We start from the raw sequence: 16,283 nt of genomic DNA on the forward strand, positions 1-16,283 counted from the left end.
GATGTGGGTCGGGACTTGTCCGTGGCGAAGATAACAAAGGCTGTGGAGGACGAGTTTCAGTGGTCTACTGATCAGAGAATAACCATCCGGTATGCAGCCGCAGATGGACCCGTTCCTTTAATTTCTGAGTCAGAGATAGCAGAATTATTTGACAAATGCAATGACTCAAGAACTATAAGGTTTGGTGTGACCATTGAGAGCAAAAATAATGGACTTGCTCATGTCATTGAGAGCAGAATTATTTGGCACATGCTCTCCATTTCATATTCTCAAAAGGAGAGAAGGTAGAGCAATATGTTGATGATTACTTCTCGGTTGCTAAGTTCAAAGCGGATATGAGCCAATTCTCATGCCAATTAGGGGCCAATCCCAATGGCCTAAGGCACAACCAGACTTTGAAACGATTCCTCCCAAGCTGTTCAGGAGTGCTGGACGTCCTAGAACTAGGAGGTACAAGAACAACAGTGAGGGTGGAACTGATAGGAAGCATGTATGCAAAAGATGTGGAGCAACGGGCCATCTTATGAAGACATGCAAAGAGCCAGAAAAGGACAGCGATGCCGATCGGGATGCAACTCCACCTCCAAAACGGTAATTTCTTTAACATGAGTACCTTGTTATTTTGCACATCTCCTGCATGCTAATGTTAAGTTTTCATGTACGCACAAAACTGCAGCAACCATTAACACTACTCCATGCACACCAACTAAGCAAGTTTCTCAACCTTCTGTTGCAATTTCAAGCCCAGTGACAAGATTGAGGGCAGCAGCCATTGCAAAGGCTTCTTCACCTCCTAGTGCATCTACAAGGAGCAAAACTACTGCTAGTAGTCCTCTCAAACAAGTTTAGTCAGTTTGCTTGCAAGTGAAAATTAGGGACTTATGGTGTGTGAAGAGTTAAGGGCATATATGTCTTTTTTAATGGCCGTTAGTCTCCGTTAGTCTCCGTTAGTGGACAATGGTATTTTGGCATCAATACCAAAACTGTAGTGGTATTTTGACAAGTTTGGTTTTCTTAGTGGTATTTTGGAACTCTCGGTTTTGACTAGTGGTATTTTGTCCATTCTCTCTATTTATTTTGGTCAAAATCGATGTCAACACAAATACACATATTTGCACCCACATAAAGCCTACCTAAAAGTGTGTGAGAGTTAGACAAAAGCCAGAAAACAATTTCAGTGTGTTATGTGTTCCAGGTGCCGAAACTTCCGCCCTACATCCAGCTGCACCTCCGGGTGCTCTCGGCCAATTTCAAAGGACATTGAGGAACTTTCGGGTGTCTGCCGAAACTTCCGTCTATCCACCGGAACTTCCGCACCTAACTTTTCCAATGCACAACGGCTACAAATTGGGGGCCCCATATAAATACCCCTTCATCCCCAACGGTTATTCCGCCCGAGCTTGAAGTCAAGAACAACCCCCACTCTCTCAAGAACACTTTAAGCTTCAAATCAAGAGATTTCTCTCCCTAGTTGTTCCCCCAAGCCAATATTGAGATTAGGAAGAGAAGAGCTCGATCTAGGGTTTCACCAAGTCAAAAAGTTGATTCCCTTGTTTGTTTTGTGGATTTCGTTTCTCTTGGGTTTTTGGAAACACTAGAAGCAAGCGGTCGCCACGTGCGCATACTTGGTGTTGTTGAGCTCGAGGATTGGTTTGGGAGACTCTAATTGATTCGTGGAGTGATGCCCCGGTCAAATTTGTAAGGGTTCGGCGTTCACCCTCAAGGAAACCATTAGTGGAGCTCACCTCGTCTTTGTGGTGTTGTGAGCCTTTGTGGCGCCTCTACCTTTGTGGTAGAGCACTCATCCAAACGGAGACGTAAACCTCCCAAAAGGTGGAACTCTGGAGTCAAATCTTAGTCTCCCGTGTGGTACCAATTTCACCCCTTTACATTCTTGCAAGCTATATTATTTATCTTGTGCTTCGGCTATTGCATGTCGTACTAGGATTACATTCACTTTAGAGTAGTGAGCCCTAGGATTAAGTGTTTGTATCTTTCAAGAAAAAAAAAGAAAAAGTTAATTTTGTTAGTCGCCTATTCACCCCCCTCTGGTCGACCATACCGATCTTTTAAAAACGTTAAGGGAAGAACCGGTGAGAAGAGTATGAGAGGATGCAGGTAGAGAGATGTCGTGGGAGCAAGTAGAAAGGAGCTCGTGTGACAGAGGCAAGTGCAAGAACCAACCGATCCTACCAATGGGTAGGTTGGTCGAAAGCAAGAAGGATATGTCTCCCAACATTTTTGTTTGTTTGGGAGTTCAGTCTTAGCAAGTCCTTAAGGTCGTTATCACCAACGTTGTCAAACGTATTTAATATACTTTATTTTCCGAATTTTTTTGTATGGGCTGTTTGTATGAAACCTATTCCTAACTTAAGCTTTTCATTTTTTTTAAGGGAAAATACTATATTAACTGGCAATAATAGTATTACAGGCATTGTCTGTCGAGACCGTGAGAGGACACAGGCTCGACCCAAATAGAAAACCTGAAGAGAGCTTTTCCCTAGCAAACTTATCTAAACAGTGGGCCGCCTCATTTCCAGCCCTCGGCACCCAGCACACCTTTGAACTGTTGAATCTGGACAGGGAGGCCGCGATGGAACAGAGGCTGAAACAAATGACCGAGCGATCCGAGCTGGCAGTGCCAATCGCCTTGGTCAGGATCTTGCTATCGCTTTCCGCAACTAGATTAATGTCAACGGAAAAGCACAGAGAGCGCAATCCTTCCACACAGGCAAGACACTCAGCCTCAATGGCCGAAGAGCAGTAAGGAATTGAGCCCCAGGCGCTTGCCAGGACATGTTCCTCAATACGTAGACAAATTTATATTGGTACAGAAAGCAAAGAGTTCAGAACCATGCCATGTTAGACAAATTTATTTATCATCACCTATCAATACGTAGGCAACAATGGTTTAGTTTCACCCAAATACTCCCTCAAGATCGATTCGCTCAAGCACGTAAAAATAACGAGGCGAAACTTTTATGATCGTGGAAGAATCCAGATGATAAGATTTGAAAACAAATAAGAACAGACGTTGAGAAAAGCTTGATTTACGAATATGGCTCAGTTTGTGGTGCCGGACTGTCATGCGTTGAAGTATTTTATAATCTGACGTGAAAATAGACATTAAAAACAGTCAAAACTTGGTTGGACAAACAGAAAAAATAAATAGAAATACGTGAATTATTTTTAGAACCATATTTCAGGTATGAGTTCCCCGAAGTATGGACACACTTTATATTCAGTTCGATCCCGTTGATAACCCGCTCCTACCTTCGCCGCCGCCAGCCCTCTCGCCCCTCTTCCATTCCACCGGAGCGCTCTCCTCGTCGCCCACCGGGCTCGACCACTCCCGAATTCTTCCAACTGGAGCTCACCCCATCTCTCCCCCATATCCTCCTCTTCCTCTTCCATCCCCACAGGTAAACCCTAGCACATGCCGCGGGCACAAATCTTCTGCTTCCACCCATCTCGCGTTCATTTCTCGATTGGATTGGTTCAAGTTTGTTCGCTGTTCATGGTGTGATCTCTAGGATTTGTCTCGCAGGGGCTCGCGTTTGCAATATTTCGGTCGGTTCCTGCGACCCTGCAGGAACCCCTAGGCGAGCTCGTCAGTCATGTTTCCGCCGAAAGGGCCTAATCCCTACGGGCAGCAGCCACCGTACGGCGGGCAGCAATCTTACGGCGGACAAATCGTATGCATCTGAAAAATTCGCTTATCTTTTATCTGCCTAGTTATTATATATTCAGATGTGCGGCAGGTTCTCATCATATATTTGCGCAAAAACCTGCGCTATTCTGGCATTCTTTGTGTGCAGCCTGGTAGCAGTGGATTTGGGGCCTCAGCCCCTGCAGGTGCCCGTGCTGGACAAGGGGCTGCTGGGCAGTATGGAGGGCCTTACGCGTCAGTGTATGGCACACAGCAGGTGGTTAACTAGCCGTATTTCGTGAACTCATTTTCAAATTGTATTGAAATTATTAGCCTCCTAATGCAGCTCATGCTCTTTACTGTTTCCCGTGTTTAAGTTGCTCTGTGAGTTGTCATTTCTGCGGTGTCTGTTGATGGGGAATCTTACAGTGAAGTCAAATAGATAATCTATTTTAAAAAATGGGTGTGCCGCTGTATTTATCTATTTAAAATATGTCTATCATCCAACATTTCTATCGTTTGGTAACCTATATGGCCATTTTGAGTGATGGATGCTATCTCTCATCACATTGTGTTGATCTGCACCAGAATCTTGCTCCGAAGATGCCATTCCATATCTTGCCTAACATCTAAAACATACTAGCCATGGATATGGTATGCACCATTCTATATCGAATTTGCTGATTTGTGTGACCAGCTTCTAAGACCCCTACCCCCTACATAGGTCTTGGCCATGCCTGAATTTTTTTGGGCGGTGGTACTAAATTTTGAGGGTTTGGAAGCCCAGAAATGTTGCTGTTTTCTCCAACTTCGCTAATAGGAAACTATGGACTGATTTTATATCACTCATCGAAGTTCAGCTTCATGAAGCCCAATCTCAGCATTGTTTTCTAGTGTAGTTACTTTGTTCTCTTTTCCGTTGCATAATTACTAGATCATCCGAAGAATTTTACATGAGCATTACATAATTCCTTTGTCTAAACAGTGATCAGACTTCAGGGATTTCTATCTAGAAGTGAAGTTTTTTTTACTCCCAAATAAGAAGCAGCAGAATGGAATAGATCCCACCAATTATCATTACATTTACATGAAGGATGTTTGCTAACTTGATTAACTGACCTTGTACCAGGCATCCTATATTCAATATTTTGAAAATAAGCGATGCTAGGGCATTTCAGACTCTCAGTCATAAAACCGTTTGTAGTTCAGCTAATGGGATTATCATAATCCATAGAAATGCCAAATGCAGCTTAAGCTAAGCCTTCTGGTACCCTGGCTTATATTTAGTGTAATGATTTCTGGGTTAGTCAATTATAACATTGTAGTCAGTACTCTTGTAGCACATAGGTCATCGTCTACGAAGGAATAAAATTATATGAGAAAAATGTAACCATCTTGAGCTTAATTGATCTCTTGCGAGCTGAAAATGCATCTTCTTACCTTCATATATTATTTGTTCATTTGTGCATATATTCAGATTTAATGCATTAAGCCATTTTAGCAGCAGTTCATACAATGAAGAGCAGATACTTGGTGTAAATTTTGCCAACCAAACTTATCTTTGGTTTTGTCATTTCCGAGTTATGTATTTGTTCCAGCTGTCTTGTATGTTGATTACTTTCTTCTTTGTTTGGAACTTCCTTCAGACCTCCTTTTAGTTTTAACTGTTACAACTGCTTCTTCATGAACTTGTTGCATGATATCTTAACTTACTACCCAATACATAACTTTTACAGGTCGGCGGACTTGGTGGCAAAGGTCCGGAGTCTTCTAGTCTAACTAGCCTGCCAACTCATCCAACTTCACTATCTCAGTCATCCAAGTTCTCATCTGGATCTGCAGGGTCCAACTTGGCAAGACCAAACGATGATTATATGGCTGTGCGTGGATATGCACAGAAGCTAGATCAGTATGGTACTGATTACACATCTGAGCGAAGAATGTATGGTGAACACTCAGCTAACCTTGGCAGGAGAGATGGCCATACTGATTTGGATAGAAGATATCCTGATCATATACCTGCAGGCCATCAGGTCTGTCACATGCAGTCTCTTTCCTTTTTGGCCTTTTCCCCTTATTATTTAACCAACTCACATGTATGACCAAATTTGTTTCCATTTCAGATTCATGACCGTGTGGAGCAGGTAGAGTTTGTTTTTCCGTTACAAAACCATGTAACTCCCATTTTAGTGCTCTTTGTGATAGGTTATGATATATTTTACCCTGTTAAAATTTTCAGGGTTCAACAATGCGCCATCAGCCACTACTGAAAGCTCAACTACAGCCTGTGTCTGATATGAGGTATGTTAGCGCACAGTCTGGTTATATAAAATGATTGCATCAGGCGTTGTTTCATCTGTTAGACCATAATTACTCTCACTTAAAACAAGTGCATCAAATGAATGTCTATGTGCATGTTCCAAACATCTCTTCCTAGGACTAAGTTCTATTAGTTATTTTGATGTATCTCACTGGCACTTTTGGAAGCTAAATCAGTAGCAATCCTTTGTGTGTTTATCACTGCAACAAAACATAGCACATGCACTGAGTAAAGTATGCATTTCTGGCAGACAAGCAGATTACTTTGCAGGAAGGTCCGCTCCAAGCCATCAAGATTCTCAGGAAATTGCTGCATATGCAAGAGCCGAAGCTGATCATCGCAACTTGTCCATTCTTGGTAATGTTCCATATGGAGGACAACAGGCAGTTTCATTGTTGGGAGGAGCTCCTAGGACAAACATGGATAGCCTTGGCTATGGGCAAGGATCGTCAAGTAGTGGTTATGGGATGGGTCTGCCCCCTGGACGTGACTATGCCTTGGGGAAAGGCCTGCTCCATCCATCTTCAGATTCTGATTACCGAGACAGCATCTTACCCCGTGCACGTCCAGGCACCTCCATGGTCGATGATCGTGCAGTTGATCGGGCTGGTTATCGTCGTGAGCTGGATCTAAGAGAAGAGGAACGTCGAAGGGATCTATTGCTGGAAAGAGAAAAGGAGCTGGAAAGGGAGCGGGAACGAGAGTTCCTAGACCTACGAGACCGCGAAAGAGAAAGAGACCGTGAAAGAGAAAGAGAGCGTGACAGGGAAAGGGACCGTGAAAGACTAAGAGAACGTGAAAGAGAAAGGGAGCGTGAACGTGAAAGGGAACGTCTTCGTGAGCGCCGTGAGAAGGAGAGGGAGCGGAACAGGAAGCATGTAGCTGATTCAAGGCGAGAGCGCAGTCCACCTAAAACCCCTGGCGACCGGCGGCGTTCTTCTTCTGTTAGGTCTGAGAAGCCTTTGCGGCGACTTTCACCTCGACGTGATGCTGCGCATAGGTGTCTCCATGTTCTCTATAGCTTTGTGGATGCAAATAGGTTGCTGCTTTGTCTTTGGTGCAGCCTTTTAAACTAACACTCTCGTTTGTTGTCCTGAAGGCATCGTTCACCTATTAAAGAAATAAAGAGAGAATATATATGCAAGGTAAACGGACAGTTGTGTTTGTCACAGTGTTCTTGCAGAAGATAATATTATTTCTTTACCAGCCTCCTAGATGCACTCTGGTCTTCGGTTTCCGTGGCTCTTGTCCTAGTAAATCCTGTTCTTTGTGAACATATACGTCCACACTTGGATCTGTTATCTCTGATAGATTCTTGTTCCAGTTATTCATCCATCCACACTAATTCTTGCCGTTTGACTTTCTAGTAGCCATTCTCTTTTCTGTTAGCACTTACCTGAAGATCTTTGTCACCTTATTCTTGTGATACGAAAATGATTCACATCTGAAGCATAGCAATCATGAAAAAGTTGTCTTCCTTCCTCAATTTTTCTGCTTCCTTTATATCCAAGTCTCATCGTTACATTTTAGTGTGTTCAGTTGTGCAATAATTTTAGTTTGACACCCAACATGAACTTAATGCTAATTGGATTGCTCTGGTGCAGGTTTTGCCATTTCGCTTGGTGGATGATGAGAGAGACTACTTATCTTTGACAAAAAGATATCCTAGGCTATCAGTTATTCCAGATTTTTCTAAGGTCTGATATTCTATCCATGACTGTCACTGATCACTGATCAAAGGTCAATGTAGAACGGTTGCATTGTATATCAATTTTTTTGGCTTATTTGAGATTTACTTTTCTTATTTTGCAGATTATCTTGAATTGGGCCAAAGAAAGTTTAAATCTTTCTTTGCATACGCCTGTAAGGTACGTTTTTTTTTACTGGACTACACAAGTAGATACATCATAATGTACTGTTCTACAGGTTTTTTTTCTTGCTTATAATTATCGATCTTTGTATTAATGGTATAATTTCTACGATGCTATTGCCACTTCTATGGAACAGTCTGGAGCATGGCATCTATGAAGATGATAAGGCTGACGAAAACGTACTGGCCTCTTCTGAGAAAACATCAAGCATAAAGACTCCAGAAACAGTTTGGAATGCAAAGGTTTTGTTCTGCAGTTTTGTATTTATTTTGAAGTATGAGTTATATAGCTGTAGGTTTTTCTAGTAGTAGATCTGGTGATAAGTTGATATTGTTGATTTGAGTGACTTGTCCTTTGTACATGATATATCAAGATCTGTCGGGTCGATATGGTATATTGTTTTACATCGACACTCATGTTTGTAGAAACCAACAGTTACTTCTTACAGCTTGCAAATACATGAAGTGCAACTTGTGGTCCTGGCTTGTACTATCCAAAGGTGTTATGATGGTCTTCCCTTTTCTGTGTCATGCTTGTCACTGGAGTAATGTTTTGAGGATGGTGGACACCTGTAGTCTAATTCTAGCTTTTGGTTGCACCGTTTCAAACGCATGAAAAAAGTGTTTTCCCCGTGTTAAAAAAAATGTGTCCATCACAAAGAATTTTTTACATAGGCACGTCTCAGAATATGCTATTGTGATGGTACTAGTACAGTTTTTGTGTGGCAACAGTATCATTTATATGTTTCCATGGTAGTCTGATCCTACAAGAGTCTCACATGGGACAGACATTCACTTGAGTTTTGCTGTGTGTACTTTTAAGCAACTTAAAGCATTACCAGAAAATAAGACCAAATCAATTAAGTTCTGCTGTGCTGTACCTTATATACTAGCTAACAATGTGAATGGATTTTCTGCTGTGCTTAGATATATCGTATATGGTCATGTGCAGGTACTTTTGATGAGTGGTATGAGCAATGGTGCCTTTGCTGACATAACATCGATGAGAAGCACGGAGGAACGAGTGGTGCACTTGAACAATATCTTAAAATTCGCTGTATTCAAGAAGGATCGTTCACTTCTTGCTATTGGAGGCCCTTGGAGTGCAGCACTAGATGGTGGAAATCCATTGGTTGATTGTTCTTGCTTGATTCAAACTGCAATCAGGTATGACTATTAAGTAGTGTACCGTGGATGACTTGCAATTCTACTAACCCTACTTCCATAGGTATGTGAAGGAACTGGTTCAAGTCGATCTATCTAATTGTACCAATTGGAACCGTTTTCTCGAGGTACTTGAATCTACCTTGGCACTTCCTAGGAACTGTTATTTGTTGTATATGTTCTTCTCAATGAAAATATCATCCTTCTATCAGATACCTTTTTATGTAATTGGTCATTACTGGATGTTCTTCTAAACAGTGCAAGTGTAAAGCACATCCATTCCTATTTATTCGGTTCGGGTTTCACTAAATTGGTGTTCTGGTCCTAATTTGTTATCCAGAATAATGCTTGTGAAACTTTGTTCTCCAGTTCATTGCATCCAAGATTGGAAAGACATAGGTCTGCCCGGATTGTTATATATTTTAATTTTTTAGTGGGTGGGCTGGTATTCAGTTCAACTTTGGGGTAAGTTATACTAATTACCAGGCCTTCCCATAAAAAAATACAACATTCTGAGCAGGGCCTTACTGGTAAAAGAACTATACCTCCCCGTTTCCTGGAGATTGGAGCTTCTTGTTGACTTATTTGATATTTTCTTATTTTTTTCTTTTAAAATTTCCGTTTGATCCCTAAAAATGTAAATATTCTAAATGGGTTTTCTGATAAAAAGGTGATAATATCAGTAAATATAAGTTATAACTGGTAACTGGCCAGTTGCAAATGCGATATCAAACCCTACCAATATCTGGTATTCGTTCTTCCATAGGATGAGAGCATTTACCCCAATAAGGACATTTATTTGGCTATTCTCTTTACGATACATATTTTATGGAATATTATTGATGCAGTCGTCATCGTAATGTATGTATGTAACATGTGTGTTATACTGCAGGTTCATTACAACAGAGCTGGCAATGATGGACTTTTTAGTCACAAAGAAATTACTGTACTGTTTGTGCCAAACCTGTCGGAATGCCTACCTTCAGTGGATGTATGGAAGAATAATTGGATTGCATACAGAAAATCAAAGACAGAAAGGGAGCAGCTGATTATGAAGAAGGAAAAGGTTAGTTTGTGGTTGCTGTTATAACATCTTTGTCTTCTTCTGAATCAGCACTGATAGTTCTACCTCCCTGTTATATTTTAGAACCCAGGTGATCTAAAGGAACTGGAGCAAGGTTAGAAAATTCTCGCTTATTACTCGACTGTCCTTTCATTGCCTGATAAACAAATAAATCATCATTTTCTATTTGTAAACAATTTAGGGAAGCCAACCGAGGCTAAAAGTATGAATGATGATCACCTAAAGGAGGGTGATGTTGGCTGCAGTGCTACCGGAACTGAGGAAGTTGATACTGATATGGAACAGCAGGGCAAAGAAGGAGAGGGCAATCTTGCTAGGGATGATGTGGGAAATCTTGATAAAGTTGAGGACAAAGTTGAGAAGATGGCGGTGGTTGTTGAAGGAAACACTTCTGGTGGTGTTTCTGTTGACAATGTCGTCGAGGATAAAAAGCCCGTGAAAAAGAAAATAATAAAGAAGGTTGTGAAAGTTGTTCGAAAAAAGACAACTGGTGAAGCTTCAGTCAATAAATCGCCTCAGCTTGATAAGAATGCTGTGGCAGAAACTGCGAGCAAAATTGAAGAGCACATTGAACAGAAGAGTGAGGATGTTGGAAAAGAGCAGGAGAGAGCTGGCATCAGTCTGCAGCCTGATGCCAAGAAATCTGGGAAGAAGAAGGTAATTCGAAGGGTTGTTAAAAGAAAAGTTCCTGCATCAGCATCTGAATTGACTGCCGTTGCTGTGCCTTCTGAAACATGTAAACAAGAAGTGGAAGTTGAGCCGGAGAAGAATAATAGCCTCACTGATGCTGGGACTTCACAGACAAAGCTGGAAGAAGGATTGGAAACTCCTGCTGAAGATACCCCAAATCAGAAGAAAGAACAGGAGCTGGAGATGAAGGGACACATATTGACTGATGACCAAAAGTCAAGTGTAGATAAAGAGGTTAACCAGCAGGAAGTCGTGGAACAAAAAGATGTGAAAATAGATGAAAAGAAGGATAAGACAAAGGATGATAACGAAAAAAAGAATAAAGACCAGAAGATGGACCCAAAGAAAAAATCACTCACTGACACTAAAGAAAAGAAGAAGTCTGATGAACCTCCGAAACATCCAGGATTCATTCTTCAGTGCAAAAAGAGTAAAGAATCTAAAGTATGCCTAATATGCTCTGATATTTTCTCTTTATTTCATATAATACCATAATTCAAACATGGTTTTATAAGTTGCCCATTAAATCTTAAATGAAAGAATTTTATTTGCAGCTCCGTTCAACATCCCTTTCATTGGATGGCCTCCTAGATTACACCACCAATGATACAGAGGAGTCGGTATTTGAGGTCCATATTTTTCTCTGGTTTCTGTACTTATTTGCTAATTGTCATTACAAGAGATAGCTAGCTCTGTTCTTTGTCTTTATTGCTGCCACCTTATTTGGGAGCATAACATGCTAACGGAATTTCTTAATAGACTTCTTGTTTTTGAGGTGATGCTCATGTGGCTTGACATTGATCTGCTCTTATGTTTGTTTTTCAGCTTTCTTTGTTTGCTGAGTCATTCAGCGAAATGCTTCAATACAGAATGGGTTGTGTTATCTTGTCCTTTCTTGAGGTAAATTCCTTCAATCAGGTGTCTCATCAGTTGTATTGTTAGTTCAAACACACAATCACCAGTTGATTTTTTTATCGAAGTGTATTCATTTTCCACATTTTCTCATTTGTTAAATATCTAGCAACATCTGATTTTCTCATTCAAGTTACTGTCTGGTTGCTAGAGCTGCAAATTTTTGGCCGTCAGGGTACCTTTTGACCCTCCTTAGTTCAAACAAATGAACTAGTTTTCCAAAAAGTTGTGTCATTTTAAAATTTTAGTTCATTTGGTTGAACTAAGGAGGGTCAAAGGGTACCCTGAGGGTCAAAAATTTGAAGCTCTACTGGTTGCATTGTTATCCAGTACTATAATCTCTCTGCAACTTGTTTCCAAAAGTTAGTCTACTTCTATCTAACTTTTGTCGCTGAGTATGCTTCCTTCATAAAGACCTGCTAGCTGGATCAGAAGTTCAGAACTGAGAATCTGACTACACTCCACTGATGTTGTAACCATCTGTTTGTTTAGGTTTGTGTTCCCTGTCAATGGTCCAAGTTGTTGTTGGAAGTTGTAACTTGATAGGTCATGGTCATTCTGTTTTGCCTGTCTTTTTTTTTTGTGGAACTTGGTAAAGAAAAGAATCTTTCTGATTGCTTGATGAGATAAGTGAATGTCACACCCAGTAGGTTTTGGTAGCAACCTGTTTCCAGTTTTCTCATGTGGTTTGGTTTTATCTTCACAGAAACTGTACAGGCAGTATGTTAAGAAGAGGAATCAGCGTAAGCGCCAAAGAGAAGAAGATCTAAAGAAGGAAGACAAGAAATCCTCAGAGAAGCGACCAAAGACAACTGATGAGACTCTAACTGGAGATATCCCAGGTAAAAATGATGAAGTAACAAAAGAGGGTGAGGAAAAGATGAGTACAGATCAATCAGCAGCTGCCCACGAGGAACCGATAAAAGTGAGTGACCAAGAGATGGCCATAGATCACCCAGAGGCTACCCATGACCAACTGAAAGAGGGTCTTGAAAAGATTGACGAAGATCAGTCCGCAGATGCCCGCGAGAAATTGGAGAATGCTCCTGCTGAAGAGAAAATGGAGGATGGAGATTCTGAACATGAAGAAGATCCTGAGGAAGTAGAAATATACGAAGGCGATGAGGACATGGATGATGCTACTGCTGAAGAGCTGGCGGAATCACAGGTTACTATTCTCAACACCCTTTTGCATTGTACATAATACTGATAATTTGAAGTTTGAACTAAGCGTACCATTTTTAGCTTCTGTTTCTTAAGAAACTACTCCCTATATATTACTGGAATCTGGATGGACTTTTCTTTCATATAAGAGTACTGATGCTTCTTCTGTCGCTATCCATCTTTCATCTAATTTGAAATTTGAAATATATTTAAGCTTTCGCATTGGTTATCAAATCATTTTTCTCTCCAAAATATGGATGTATATCTCTCTACATATGGAGCATACCCAATTAGTTCCAGTGGAATTGAATGCATAGTGGCAAACCAGAATCACGAACTTAGCAAGCTCATCCTGGACTGGACTGGCTTGAGCTCACTTTTGGAGGCTAGTTTGCCCTAGTACATTTGGATTATGTTTGAGAGCTTACAAAATACTTTGTTTCTATAGATGTACTTGAGAGCTGCGCAAACAAATTTCTCTAACTATGACTCGTAAGGGGTAAGGGCATGTACAATAAATTGATGTCAGCCTTTCCTTAGCAAAGCTTGTAGGATAAAAGCTGGTGTGGAAAGAGAGAAATGAAAAAAAAGGTGTTTTCCTTCTCTTAACTAAGAGATGATCTCTTTGTAAGCAGATAAGACACTTTTTCCCGTTGTACTGGAGTTCATCTTATCACACTTTTTAAAATTAGTTTTATTCATGCATGAATTAATTACAAGATATGACACTAGGAGATAACCTATATTAAGGCATTTTTTATCGTCTCTCTAAATGACGTGGAGAGGAAGAGAGAAGACGGTCTTCTCTTCCATTGTACATGCCCTAATATTTATAAAATTTGAGATTTATCGAGTGAGAATAGAACTGTATGATTTGTCATGATTATTTTTCCTAGTGCCACAATTAATATATTTTACTACTGTACTATATTTGTATGATGAAAGTTGTGTGTGGAGGCTGCATATGTCGAAAATATCATCTATTTACAAACAGGGCAGTAGTAGGATGCAGTTTTCCCGTATTCATCATATGATAGGTTACAATTTTTTACTCTATAAAGATCCGAGTTGGTGGTCATCCTTTCACTCCACCAAGAATATTTCCTAGATCATTAGGAAATCACTGTAATATCCACCTATTATGTGGTAGATGTATGTATCGTGATCTCTTGATTATAGTCGATTGGATGGACGAATATTTTGTGAAAAAATATTATTTATCACAAAACTGGGAATTTTGAGGGTGTGTGCATTTAAACAGCTCGTGCAATACATATTCTTAATTCCGTAGCAACACATGTGCATTTAGCTAGTTTATTTATCGTTGTAGGTCATGTGAAACTAATTATGCTTAAACCATGTTCACCTGTGGCATTTAATTTTCTTTCCCTGCAGAATGAGGAAAACTCAACTGAAAGAGAAAATAAGCCAGAAGACATAACTGCCGATGAAGGTGGAAACAAGACAACAGATAATCTTAAATTGGAAAATATTGCCAACAACAATGAAAAATCTGCTTCAGGAGATGACAAGCAGTCTGTAGCAGAGAAGGGAGATTTAATAGAAATTGGAGAAAAGGCAATTGGCAAGGAGGGAAAGACATCTGCATCACAAAAAGGAGACGCGGCAAAGCATGAGGTGGTTGATAAGGACCTGTTGCAGGTATTTTTCCTGCTGTATGCAAGATATTAAGAGTTGCCATAATGTTAAAATTCTACCTTTTACATTCATCCCAGTTTATTCTAATGTATGATCTTCTTTTCCCTGCCCTTTTAGGCTTTTAGGTACTTCGATCAAAACAGAGTTGGTTATATAAAGGTAGGGTGTAAGTGATACCATTGTTCATTTGGGAGCAGTTCCTCAGTTAGGTATATGAAGTTGCATTATTTTTAATTTTACAAATGCAGGTGGATGATTTGAGGTGCATTCTTCACAACTTGGGGAAGTTTTTATCTAACAGAGATGTGAAGGTCAGTTGCTTGCATCTACTACAGTAGTTGGATTCCGTGCTAAGTACCATAATCCTATCTCTTGAAACTTGTTTTTCGTCTATTTCAAACTGGTCTTTTTAAGTTCACCCACTATTTTCATTTGCCAACTCTAGGCGATATAATCTTGCTTAACACGTTAAAGAAACAAAGGTTAGTGTAGCAGAAGTCCTATTGTCAACTCAATATGATAGTAACTAAATTTTACCTGCTGGAGGTGGACAAGTTTGGCTTGACATTAGTTGTCCACATGCTGTTCAAGTATTTTTTTTTTCATTTTAAGAATCTAACTTCTTAGGAAATGTTCGTGAGAACGATATTGACAGTGTAGTTTTTACATCTGGAGAAACATTGACGCTGATTCCTGTTCCGATAACATATATATGGCCATTTTGGTTGTTTCTTATTTTTGTTTAACGGTGGCATGTTGTTTGCTGCCTGTAGGACATGGTTCAAATTGCTCTTGCTGAGAGTAATTCTGCAAGGGATAGTCGCATTATCTACACAAAGCTCGTGAAGAAAGTTGGCCTCTGATCTGGCCCTGCTTTGACCCTAGGAACTCGTTGAGATATGGACTTATCTGTCGAAGGTTCTCAAAGAGTATCAATGGGAGTTTGTTTTCATTTTCCTTTGAATGTTTTCTTAAACTTAGCACATTGTTATCGTTTGTATGTTGACCTAGGAAATTCGATTATGTATGTTGCACCCAACATGAACTTGGTAATAACGTTTGCTCGTGCTGAATTCTTAAACATTTGCGGCCGCTACCGGCACCAAGAATCAATCTAATAACATCACACAGGATAACCAAACGCAAGATAATTACCAGACCTGGAAACAAACAATGTCCGGCTGTACCATATTATTGAACGACATAAAGGTTAGGCGTTGATGACGGCTGCAATGGTGTTGCAGATGACTCCGACCCTAGGTTAGGCATGCGCCAACGGCAGCTTCCTCATTCGTCTTGCTCCCTCCATTATGGTGCTTGATTGGATCTTGGAGGTGTTGAACTGGTGGGCAGGATTTGGCGCCAAGCCCATTGGATGAACTCAAACCCTTGACAACCGCAACATTTTTCCACTCTCTTGGTGATTCCTCTTGACGATCGATCCCCGGGCTTCGCACTTGGTTTCAAACCCCATATGCTCAGTAGTTTTGTTTGATCCGACGAATCAAGGGCGAAGTATCCAATGAAAACCACCTCTAACTGTGAAAATTCTAGTGAAAAAAGTTCAAAAAATTCTCAAAAAATCACATATGTTAGAAAACTAATGTTTTATATATGCGTAAAATTTCAAGTCCAAACTCAATTTCGTTTGGTAGCAGTGAAAAAGACAAATTCTGCATGAATAGTGGTTTTTTCAATGTTTGACACTATTCATTGTAAATTTCTCTTTTTAATTTCCCAAATGCTTTTGTTTTGAATTTGAAATTTTGCA

At 40.3% G+C, this 16,283-nt stretch overlaps 1 protein-coding gene across 3 annotated transcripts; it reads left to right on the plus strand.

Annotated features, from left to right (window-relative positions):
- Window positions 1-3,233: 3,233 nt before the first annotated feature.
- Window positions 3,234-15,593, plus strand: LOC100840292 (cell division cycle and apoptosis regulator protein 1). 3 transcript variants are annotated; one of them, XM_003563697.4, is made up of 24 exons: window positions 3,234-3,422; window positions 3,548-3,695; window positions 3,819-3,926; window positions 5,386-5,407; window positions 5,492-5,682; window positions 5,773-5,793; window positions 5,889-5,950; window positions 6,220-6,969; window positions 7,069-7,114; window positions 7,574-7,666; window positions 7,782-7,837; window positions 7,977-8,082; window positions 8,792-9,006; window positions 9,068-9,131; window positions 9,896-10,069; window positions 10,151-10,181; window positions 10,269-11,221; window positions 11,332-11,406; window positions 11,603-11,677; window positions 12,396-12,857; window positions 14,249-14,515; window positions 14,630-14,671; window positions 14,761-14,823; window positions 15,286-15,593. In XM_003563697.4, exons 2-24 carry the CDS (start codon window positions 3,618-3,620, stop codon window positions 15,373-15,375), a joined length of 4,044 nt encoding a protein of 1,347 aa, XP_003563745.1. In that variant the 5' UTR covers window positions 3,234-3,422; window positions 3,548-3,617; the 3' UTR covers window positions 15,376-15,593. The 3 variants fall into 3 exon arrangements, with proteins under 3 accessions (XP_003563745.1, XP_024318167.1, XP_010227596.1); XM_024462399.1 differs by having other exon boundaries at window positions 3,534-3,695; window positions 5,386-5,682; XM_010229294.3 differs by having other exon boundaries at window positions 5,386-5,682.
- Window positions 15,594-16,283: the final 690 nt, after the last annotated feature.

Source organism: Brachypodium distachyon, chromosome 1, assembly GCF_000005505.3.
Source record: "Brachypodium distachyon strain Bd21 chromosome 1, Brachypodium_distachyon_v3.0, whole genome shotgun sequence".
Lineage (NCBI taxonomy): Eukaryota > Viridiplantae > Streptophyta > Magnoliopsida > Poales > Poaceae > Brachypodium > Brachypodium distachyon.

Excerpts from the sequence above, each read along its gene's own strand:
- LOC100840292 (XM_024462399.1), top strand. The coding sequence starts at position 3,618 with ATGTTTCCGCCGAAAGGGCCTAATCCCTACGGGCAGCAGCCACCGTAC. Across the intron at positions 7,838-7,976 it reads TCTTTGCATACGCCTGTAAG|TCTGGAGCATGGCATCTATG; the intron begins GTACGTTTTTTT and ends TCTATGGAACAG. Across the intron at positions 9,007-9,067 it reads TTGATTCAAACTGCAATCAG|GTATGTGAAGGAACTGGTTC; the intron begins GTATGACTATTA and ends CTACTTCCATAG.